Source organism: Penaeus chinensis, chromosome 7, assembly GCF_019202785.1.
Source record: "Penaeus chinensis breed Huanghai No. 1 chromosome 7, ASM1920278v2, whole genome shotgun sequence".
NCBI classification, from domain to species: Eukaryota; Metazoa; Arthropoda; class Malacostraca; order Decapoda; family Penaeidae; genus Penaeus; species Penaeus chinensis.
Window position 1 is genome coordinate 5,039,557 of NC_061825.1, and position 12,500 is coordinate 5,052,056.

Genomic DNA, 12,500 nt, shown 5'->3' on the forward strand with positions numbered 1-12,500 from the left:
TCAAGACGGGCCTTCAGAGCACTATTCAGTGTCCAGGTCTCACACTCACTGAGTAAGACCGGGATCACCAGTGCTCTGAAGAGCATGATCTTAGTTCTCCTAGTCAAATATCGACAGCGCCAAATAATCCTACTGAGTGAGTCCATAACGCCGTAGGCCAGTCCGAGTCGTCGAGTGACTTCCAGGAAGGTCTTGAGTGTTTAGCCACAGGAAAACACGGCCCTTTAACTCGTATCAAATTGCCACTAATTATGATAAGATATACAGAACTTCTCAAATCATTATCAAGATTGAGAGAGAGAGAGAGAGATAAGGCTTTATCTGCATTGTCCTTATCTGCAATTTCTTGCAATTCTTTTAATCTTTTGCTGCTGAGTTTCAAGTGATTTCAAGTTTAAGCTCCGCCCACACAGGCTTGACAACCTGTCCATTCATCGTCAACACGCATGCGCGACCCATTGCCGAACAGGTAAGATGCCAAATACTTCTTGTATTTAATTTGGAATTAACGTACATTTTGATAGGTAGCAAGTGATTCCTCGAATACAAGCTCCACAAATACTAAGGCATTACCATTTCCTTTGTTTTTCATATAGATATTAATGATATATGATAATGATAATAACTATAAAAAGGGTAAGTGTAAAAAAAATATAATAGTAGTAATAACAAAAATAATCATTACACGATAATAATCATTGTAATAATAATAATGATAATGATAATAAAAGTAACAATAATAATCATTATAACAATAATAATAATTATTATTATTATCATAACTATTATTATTATTATTGTAACAGTGATAATATTTTTAAAGTTGTTTCAATAGCTTCCTATCGATATCTACGAGCGACATATAGCAGGAATACTTAATGTAATATAAATGCATTTTTTTATGATTATCATCATTTCTGTTGTCTATATCATTACCCTTCATTGTTATCATTATAGCTGTATCATCATTTACCATTATGATGGTTAACATCACCACTCTATGAATAATAATAGCATGGTCATGCAAATGCAGAAAAATAGTTGTAAAAGTCATAACCCATAATTCTAGCATGTGGTGTGGCATCAGGTGTAATCGATTCAAATTTCAATTATCATTATAATCATATTATTTCTTATACATGTAAAGAAACCACCGTGCTGCGTAGGTGTTTCGTGTGAGACGGTTGGTTTTGTTCGAGCGGTACGAGATTTTGACCCGATGGATTTTCGTACACCCGACAGCGCCGAAGATCCGCCCACAAGACTTGAAATAATTTGAATTTTTTGGCGCTGTATATCAAGCCTATATAGAGAGAAAACATATGTAAAAACAAAGAGAAAAATAAGAAAATGAAAAAGAAAAAGAGAAAAATAAAAACACGAAAAAGAAAAAGAGAAAAACAAGAAAACGAAAAAGAAAAAGAGAAAAATAAGAAAACGAAAAAGAAAAAGAGAAAAATAAGAAAACGAAAAAGAAAAAGAGAAAAATAAGAAAACGAAAAAGAAAAAGAGAAAAATAAGAAAACGAAAAAGAAAAAGAGAAAAACAAGAAAATGAAAAAGAAAAAGAGAAATAAACAGGATGAACCACATACCTGTAGCAACGGATGAGAGTGGTTGATGTAAGGTGCAGTCATGAGTAAGCGAATTGGTTGATGCGGGTGATGGCTGGCTGCGCTCTCAACCACACAAGCCTGGTTTATTGGGTATTGGGTATTACCAGAGGGAAATGAGTCTGTTGACGTCGGTGTATAGTGTACTGTCTAATGTAGTTATAGTTGGGCAATTTCTATTTATTTTATTTATTATTATTATTACCATTATCATTATTATTGATGTTGTTACCACTACTACTAATACTACTTTAATTATCGTTATGAACTAAAACTAAAACGTTATTAATAATAATGATAACAAGGAAAAATATCGGACAAGGCTAGCAATTTAACTTTCAGAAACGATTATTTTGTAAATTAACCATCTAAATCAATCAACTAAAATTAAAATATACTCCTTGAATCAAAGAGGTAATTGATGGCATCTATTTGACACAATAATCATCACTGAAAATAGCTGGCGAGAATTACGAGCTTAAACTTTTTTTTTTTTTTTCTTTTTTTTGTGTGTATGTCTGTGTGTGTGTGTGTGTGTGTGTGTGTGTGTGTGTGTGTGTGTGTGTGTGTGTGTGTGTGTGTGTGTGTGTGTGTGTGTGTGTGTGTGTGGATATGTATGTATGTATGTATCTGTGAACAACTACGAGAAACAAACCACACCTGTCTGCTACCAAGAGAGCCAGCGCACGAAGTCTCTATGAAGAAAATGGCATCATCCGTTAGTGGTTTCCAAAAAAGCTTCAGGAGCCCAGCAGTCGACTGACTTATCTTATAGTAGTACCTGGGGCACAAGTGTTCGACCCATGCTGGGTATGAAACCTCCTCGGGCATTAGGGTAGTTAGGTAATTTCCATAATATCGACTTGAGAGGGAAAATAGCGTGACCATGACGGCTGCCGAGAGCATGAGGGCAGTTCTGAGAAAACGGTAGCCATTTTTGGTACGGGCAGTGTTCTCCGTAATCCATATTTGGCATGGCGATTTTGGGTCATCCATAGTTGGGTATTTAGGATTCTTGGTATCGCTTCCCATTCACGTCACTTCTGCAATTCAGAAAAAAAACAAACACTTTCGTAAGCCTTTACGATGTTGGTCATACACTAAGGATTTTTTTTTTTTATCAAGGTAGGCCTATACATACATTCGAGGAAAAGGTATCACAGGTCAGTAAAAAAATAAAAAGAAAAGAAAGATCAATTATCTTACTTATGGGGGGGGGGGGGGTTTAAGCAGGGATGACCCTTTGGGCTGAAAATATATTTGACGAAGTATTTAACAGAGGAGAGGGAGGGAGAGGCAAGCATCTGCCTATACCGGGTAAATCAAATAAAAAAACCTAGGCAAGGAAACTATAACACCAAAACAAATGGAGTAATTAATGTATTCGATGGATTGGTGGATGTTCTCAAGGTCCCGAAGATCTGGCAATAAAGTGGATACATCGTTGGTCCCGACAATTCTCGATCACACACATACACACACACGCACACACACACACACACACACACACACACACACACACACACACATATATATATATATATATATATATATATATATGGATCTTTTCCGTTTGGCGTACAGCGCTAAAATTAATTTTAATATAGATTTTCTTATGTATTTTTGTCCGTAGAATCCGAATATGACAACCGTTTTATGGAGAAACGAACCTAACCTAACCCCTAACCTAACCTAACCCAACCCAACCCCTAACCTAACCTAACCTAACCAAACCCAACCCCTAACCTAACCTAACCTAACCTAACCCCTAACCTAACCTAACCTAACCTAACCTAACCCCTTGTATATAATACTGAATATTACGACTTTTTAAAGTTTGAATTCCTTCAGTAATAGATAGGAAGAAAATAACTTTAAAGGCAAATAACTCAAAAACTGTTAATTTCTCCAAAAAAAATAATGTGATATTCTGATTCTACGGACAAAAATACATAGAAAAATCTATATTAAAATTACTTTTAGCGCTGTACGCCAAACGGAAAAGACCCATATATATATATAATACACACACACACACATGCACACATTCACACATGCACACACACATACACACGTCGGGGGAAAATATGATTTTTTTTTTCCTTACTGTCGTCAATATGTCATCGTGAAAATCTAAGGGTAACCACTTCCCCACCACATGACCTTAGAGTCTAACAAGATTGGTCCTAAAATACTTCGGTACAACCACCACCATAAGGGGTTATTGGGGTGGAAAGGAACCCCAAGAGAAACCTCGAATTCGTTTACATTTCAAGGTTTCATGGGGTGGCTTCATCGTACCTCCCTGTCGAGGGTATGTATCGAAGGTACAAGGTATCAGTCATGGAAATGTATAGAACTTCCTGTTTTATTCAATTCCTTTAGATAGCCCTGCAGACAGACCACCGATTTCGGCGGCCGACATTTCCTATTGAATGATAAGCAGCGTGCTTGTGATTGGCTGTCTCCTGACGCCATCCCTCATGACGCCATGCTTATAAACAGAACAAAACTTTGCCTGATCGCATAATAATTTCGTTATTGTAATATTCTCATTTTTCTCCTTCCTTATGTGGATGTCACTGCTTTCACTGTATATTAATATGGGTTTAAATACCCTTCATGGCATTCCTACACATCTCCAAAGGCTATAGTACTCATGACATTCTTAAATATTCTATTTAAGCATTGTATATTACTTACAGACCTCACTTGACATCATGTATGCTGCTGCTACATATCACCTATGCTTTCTGGTATTAATTTCTAACTCTTTAATTACAATTTTCTCACTCCTTCCTCTTAAAACCCCTGTTACAGCCAGTCTTCTATCACCCTTTTTTCTCACATTATAAATGTCTTATTTCCTCTACGAAAATTTGTATTAGACCAAGATATTTTTACGACCAGCGAAATATTCCTTTCCATTCATTTCTCAAATAAGAGACAGCCAATTACAAACCCGATGCTAGACGACCAATCACAAACACGCTACTGGACAACCAATCACAAACACGATGTTGGATAGCCAATCAGAGACGTCGGCGCCATTATCGGTGGACTGTCTGCAGCGCCTTTCCCTCCTTCTATTCTATAAGCATATGAAAATAAACCGGTGGCTTATTACATTCTGTTTATTTTATACAACTATAAATGAAACAAAGAGACTAAGGAATATTTTCTTTTACTAACGATAAAACTCTGGGAGACAAATTCCGCCCCTTCCATCTCGTACTCATTATCTATATGAATAAAAGAAAATGAAAGTCAGTCACACACCCCTCCCCCCTCCCCCGACATCTTTGTTTTCTATAAGTTATTTCTTTACAATATCGCAATCTCCATTTTGCTTGTGTCAGACATTTGTTTTATTGCAAAGCGTAGCATGGTTGTCAAACAAAAGTGATACATTAAGTGAATTTAACCCCGTCGGAATAAGGACTATGATGACAAACTGCCGACTCCCTTGTCTTCCTCCAGTCATTTATTTGTGAAACAATTAATGCAACCTAACAATTTATAAAGATCAAAGACAATTGTTTTAAATTTACTCTATTAGTTAGAACACTAGATTTTGTCTTCAAAGAAAAAAGTTGACAATTCCGTCTTGCTCTCCACCTATCTTCCTATTTGGATGAGTGATGGGGGAGGATACGGGTGAATTCGCTCATAGCAGGCACTTGAAAAAGTAGAAAGTATGTATACAAACAAATAAAAGAAGTATGTATATGTAACAATGTATATATATACATATATACTTTGACAATAGACTAGAGCGGAAGTGGACATAGAAGTCGCCATCTCACATCAAAAACGAAATTGAGTTCATAATTTCAAATAGGCGCAATATAGTAAAAAATGTGGAAGTTATTAATAAGGTAAATGTTGGCAGCGACCATGGGTTGGTCAGAGGCCAAATTAGATTACACTTCAGAAGGGAAGGGAACAAATTCATACGAAAACCGCAGCCAAACTTGAAGACCAGAGCGACAGAATTAACCTTAACATCCAAAACAGATATTCACTTCTCAGCGACAAAAACTCAATATTGACCGAATCAACAAACAGTTGAATGACATAATAAAGAAAGCTGCACTTGAATTAGGCGGTAAGAACGTCAAGCAAAGCTCCAGCAAGCTCTCGCTAGAAACAAAACAGGTTAGGCAAAAACGTAAGGTCATGAAAGTATCGTCAAACAGGGACAAGATAGAATTAGGAGAACTAACAAAAACAATTAATAAAAAAAAAAAAAAAAAAGATGTACGGAAATTAAATACGTACTACAGACGTACCTAACAAGAGAGGAAATAAAAAGAGCGCTTAAAGGCATGAAGAGAGGGAAAACACCAGGTGAAGACGGAATTAGTATAGACCTTATAATACCTAGTTATTTTTTTTAACAAATGCCTTCTCAACGGAAAAAAACTCCGAAAGCCTGGAAAATGCAACAATTATTTTGATACATAAAAAAGGGGTAGAAAGGATCTAAGAAACTACCGACCCATAAGCCACCTTTCAGTTACTTACAAACTGTTCACAAAAGTCATCACAAGTAACGAGCCTAAAGAACAGGCAGGCTTCCACAGTGGATTCTCAACAACAGACCACATCCACACGCTCACTAAAATAAGAGAAAAAATAAACAAATACAGGAAACCCCTGTGTACAGGGAGTAGAGGAAGTATATTGTAAAATATTGTAATATATATATATATATATATATATATATATATATATATATATTTATATGAAGATGGGACAGCAACCGTATAGCTCCACAAGGAAACCGATAAAACACCAATTAAAAAGAGTCAGACAGGGCGATACCATCTCACCAAAACTGTTTACAGCTTGCCTTGAAGAAATATTCAAGAAGTTAGAATGGAACGGAAAGGGTATCAAAATAGGAGACGAATACCTAAATAATCTAAGATTTGCAGATGATATTGTTCTCCTCAGTGAATCTGCAAATGAAATGCAGCAACTAATAAACAATCTGAATAGCCAGACTTGGGATGAACAAGAAAAAGACTGAGATCATGTTTAAAAGTAGAGTTCAGTTTGAACAGATACATATACAAGGCGAAGCGCTAAAGGTAGTGGACAAGTATATATACTAAGGGCAACTCGTACAGACAAACACATCTAGCGAAGAGGAAATTAAGCGACGCATCAGTCTAGGCTGGAGCGCCTTCAGCAGACACAGTATCATCCTAAGAGGCTCCTTACCATTATGTTTAAAAAGAAAAGTGTTTAATCAATGCGTCATCCCAGTTATGACCTATGGATCAGAAGCATGGACTACAACTAAATTACTGGAGAGGAAACTAATAAGTGCCCAGAGAGGGATGGAGAGGTTGATGCTGGGAATTAGCCTGAGATCAGATGAGGGCGACGTGGATCAGGGAACAGACAAAAGTGGAAGATATACTCGGGAGTATCAAAAATAAAAAAATGGTAATGAACGGGTCATATATGTCTATGACAAGACGGCAGATGGACAAAGAAAGTAACAAACTGGCCTATAGATAACATAGAGAGGCCAAGAGCTATACCAATGACAAAATGGCGATACGAAATAACGAAATTTGGGGGCCAAGACTGGAAACAAAAACGCAAGACAGACAAAGTTAGAAGAGATTAGGAGAGACCTACGTCCTGCAGTGGATTGATTCACACTTTGATACAGGTTTGCCCTTTATGTACATAGTAGTGGGACCTGTTGAAGCATTTGATTCAGTTCTTATCAGATTGTATGCCTCTGTTTGATACAACCTGATACACTACGGCCAGCCAATCAGAGCACGATATTTTTCTGATATTTTTCACATAGTTTCAGAGGTATTTATATACTCATTAATTACGAATGGCATCATACGTTTAATACAAATTTCCATATAAAAAGTGCATGTTCCTGTGTCTTTTTAGCGCTATATCAAATACATGTTCACTCAATATGGTTAAAATTTGATGTCAGTCATGACGGTCGTTGGAACATGGTAAGAATTTCCAAAGTGTCCGAGTCATATGACATGGTATTGCCCTCGTTGGGAGACATCTATGATATAATCTTACACGCACTGTGAATATGAAAATTATTCTGATACGCTCAAATATATAAAAGAAAAAGGAAGGATGTTTATCTTGATATGTGTGTGTGTGTGTGTGTAAAGATATATATATATATATATATATATATATATATATATATATACACATATATGTACATACACACACACATACACAGACACACACAAATATATAGTGTGTGTACGTTTATATATATAGTATATATATATATATGTATATATATATATATGTATATATATGATACATATATATATATGTATATATACATATATATTTTTTTATATATATAAATATGTGTGTGTGTGTGTGTATGTGTGTGGATATATATATATATATATATATATATATATACATATATATATATATATATGTGTGTGTGTGTGTGTGTGTGTGTGTGTGTGTGTGTGTGTGTGTGTGTGTGTAGATACATACATACTTACATGCATAATACATATATATATATATATATATATATATGTATATATATGTATATATATAAATATATGTATATGTATATGTGTGTGTGTGTGTGTGTGTGTGTGTGCATGTGTGTGTGTGTGTTTGCGTGCGTGTATTTATCTGTCTTTGTGTGTTCGCGTGCTTGTGTGTGTATGCTTGTGTTTTTGTTTCCATGTGTGTGTGTGTGTGCTAGTGTTTATGCGTCCGTGTGTTTGTGTGTGTGCGTGTTTATGCATCTATGTGTGTTTGTCTGTATTTTTTTGTCTGTGTGTGTGGATATATATATTTATATATATATATATATATATATATATATATATATATATATATATATAAATACACACACACACATATATATGCGTATGTAGGTATATATATGTATATATGTATATATGTATATATGTATGTATATGTGTATATATATATATATATATATATATATATATATATATATACATATTTGCACATATACACACATACAGGTATACATGTGTGTGAACGCCTTGCACGAATATCAGAGCAAAAAACAAAACAAAAATTCTATCAGATAAATTTCTCTTCATGAATGACATTATACCTTTATATTTAGTGTAAAAGAGTTGTAGCTTGAATGTGTATCTATGCAATGCACTCTTCTCCTTACTTGCATGTGCTGTTCTTATTCCTGAGATAGTTGCTGTTGCAATACTAGGAGAATACTGACATAGCATTTGCTGTACCCAGTCTGCAGGGTGTGTACAGCTGCAAGAATATATGCGGTTTATCCTTGTCGAATTTCCTTATGCAGTAAATGACCTGCGGGAGTTAGTACCCATTTCAGTAATTTTCATACAGATAAGTAAGTTTTCGTTATATATGATGCGTATATGTTATTTGAATTTGTACAGAAAGATATAGAAGTGTGTCCATGAGGATGTTAAGTTTAAAGGGGGTTGAGGAAGCAGGAAAATATTACTTGGTCTGCACTTGGGGTACGTCTGGGTAGCAAGTACCCGCGACCCCGTGAACATAGCTTTTGTTCCCAACAGGAAAACATAGCGGTTAATAATAAGAAATATGTATGTTGTTTAGAAACAATATTTAGTGGTATATTTACTTATCTATTTATTTATTCATTCATTTTTTATTTAATTTCTGTGCGGGATTATTTTTTCAAAATAACTTTTAATCCCGATAACTGTAAAGGTAAAATAATTTTCTTTGTACTTCCTCTACAGCAAAGTTCCTTGAATCTTCAGGTGGGCGACCTCGTGTTGCTCACCAGCCTTTAAACGTTCTATAAATCAACACACTTCACTAAGAGTACTTTAATTAACAGTATCACAAATAATAACAATTGTAAAAGAAAGATGGTGATACTGATGATGAGGGCGAGGATGGTGATAATAATAATAGCAATTATCATGGTAGTAACAATATCAACAAAATTATAACACTATCACTAGCAAGAGTAATACTACTAAGGCAATATTACTAAAACATTCGAAATAATGATAATCATAATAACAATCATAATACTTATTCTACTGCAACGGATATAACTCAAAAAGACAATAATAACACTAATGAAAGTACGAACACAAGGAATCATAATGATAAGAGACAAGGGATATGGATAATGCTACAGTTCATTTACTTGAAAAATGATTTACAACATAAGCGAATGAATGTGAACTTAGGCGTGTGGAATTCTTACGTCACCACGGTTTTCCACATATGCATGTTCCTCTGCGTCCTAAGAATTGCACTGACATGGTTAAACATATGCTTCTATCCATTTATACAACTTTGGCGAGGAAGTGAAAAGGGATGAGTCGCTACACAAACTTTAAAATGTTATAATCAAGTTATTATAAAGTATACTCGTCCATGTAGTTATCATAAAAGTTTTAGCCATATCCTGTAATACGGGTCCAACAGGACATTTAGTATATAAAAACCACTCGTTATTTTCACCCTCTTTTGACCCGCTCGGATAGGATCTGTTATGCCTTCCTATCTGCATACATATCTTTCTCTGTACGTGTTTATCTCTTATTTACCCCTTTTCTGCCGACGTATTCTGATTATTACCTCGTTAACACTTCAGCTGAACTACCCACTCAATAAGAAACCTTTGTGACTGCATTCTAAATGTACAAACTACAATATAATTTTTTGACATCTCGCTGCACTGCTGATTAACTAAGACACCTACCAGGGTTAGATGAACGAAATCATTGCTGAGTTTGTTTCTCCTTGTTCATCCTGCTAGCACGGACGATATACTGTTAGGGTGAAAATCGGTTCTAAATGCCGTATCCGACACATACCGTAACTAGTTTTCGTTGCTGCAGTGTGATTGGTTGACTTTTCTGTAATGTGATTGGTTGCCTTTCCTGCAATCCGATTGGCTACAGCGCGATAGCACCATAGATGAGGAAATGCCACCACATTCGAAATGAGGCAAATTCGGATCGAATTGGATCGGATGTCTACACAATGAACTGAAATCGGTTCAGGATTCCCGAGAAAAATCGGTTCTACATCAAATCAAAATTATGAAAAATACTCCTATGAATTAGAACCTAATGGAATGTCTGTCCCCATGCTGTTTGGTATATACCGGTACGTTAATATAGGGAAGGTTGAACAAGCACTCAGATATGCAAGATAATTCTCTTTAATGTATTCAGATTAATTTCTGGATTAGAATCCTTATTACTTATATTTTATATTGGAATTATTCCGCGTCCGAAGCGGGTAGTGACGTCAAGCTCCTTCTACGTCACAGATAACCCTTTTTTTTTTACCGGGATTCATAATTCATAACTTCCTCAAACGCATCTCGGCTCACCCGCTCTTACAACTCGCGGATCTTTCCTCCTGGTCGCGCATGCGCAGACGACGGTGGCTGCTGTCGACACTCTGCCCTACAACATTTCCTTATGACATTTATATTTGTAAATGTACGTTTGTTTACGTCTAGGTACTTATCTAACTATCCATCAACGCAAATGTAATCTGAGACAGGCCTGTGTTATACAGTGGATTGTGAGATGCTAATGTGATGAGATAAGATGTATGTATGCGTGTAAATAAATAAATGAATATATATATATGTGTGTGTGTGTGTGTGTATGTGTGTGTGTGTGTGTGTGTGTGTGTGTGTGTGTGTGTGTATGTGTGTTTACATATGTGTGTGTGAGTGTGTGTGTGTGTGTGTGAGTATGTGTGTATATTTATATTTCAAGCCTGGGAACAAGTTTGATATTGGTTCTGCAGTTATTGAACAAAATTGATTTGAAGAAGTATCGTTGTTGCAATCATTCAATTCTTTTTTACGATTGTATTACATAAATAGCATTCATTATACATGTATAGATCGGATCTTGATGTAAGAAACAAAGCATATAAAAAGTGGCTTTATAAAACAGTGTGTATTTTCAAAATATAATTTACAAAAAATTGAGTCACTTTTCCAACCAATTTAACCACGGGAGATCTACCTGTGTTGAACTCAGCATCATAACAGCAGGTTATTTTCTATAACAGTCTTGTATACTTGCGGACAGTTCCTCCTCGCAGCTTCTTCCAGAATTGAGTCGCTGTTTGTGATCAGCCGACCGCTTTTCGTAAGTGAGTGGTACAGATGCAGTGCATAGGCCCGCGTGGTAGCGAAGAACTGCGGACCGATACCCTCCCTGGTTTTGAAAAGCCTGAGGATATCCTCCTTCACGTAGGACAGGGGGAAAAAGGCGTGAGTATTGAAGATCTTTATGTCAGCACAGGACTCCATCGTCTGTGGGTCTGTTGCGTCGGGGATTGTGACGTTGTCGGGGCACAGCTGGTGGAGGCAGCTGGTGACAAGCGCTGGGCCTATGGTGCAGCAGTGTCTCGGGTCGTGTGCTCTTGGGATGGCATCAACCACCATCTGCACAAAGGAGAAGGAGGACGTTGGTTTTGTTAATCAATTACTTTACATTGTAGTCAAGTATAGATTTCATCCTAAGGAAACAAAGGAAATTACAAGACACAATGCGGATATAAAAACTCTTTGATACTGTGTCTATAATGGATATTAAAATCACACGGAGACGGGACAGTACAACAAACCGTTCTCATGTAATACCAGCAAAAATATGCTTCATAGTTATTCATAGACGAATAATGTCAATCAGTAGTGAATATTAATTGAAAAAATACTATTCGATTTTTTTTTGGGTGGGGGGGACTAAAAAGAAAGTGAAAACGGATCACGACACACATACTTGAAAAAGCCGATGGTTCTTCGTGAAGTTGGCCACGGCGGTGCTGACCTGATTGGGATCGAGACGCCCCATCCAGTTAGCGCGGGCGG

General features: G+C 36.2%; 1 protein-coding gene across 1 annotated transcript in view; it reads right to left on the reverse strand.

Moving 5' to 3' along the window:
• LOC125026778 (alpha-1,4-N-acetylglucosaminyltransferase-like) overlaps positions 1-1,636 on the reverse strand; it is an 8,088-nt gene extending 6,452 nt beyond the window's left edge. The window contains exon 1 of the mRNA XM_047615377.1: positions 1,595-1,636. Within this exon, the coding sequence (XP_047471333.1) occupies positions 1,595-1,636 (42 nt within the window). The remainder of the gene's footprint in view (positions 1-1,594) is intronic.
• Between the last annotated feature and the right edge of the window lie 10,864 nt (positions 1,637-12,500).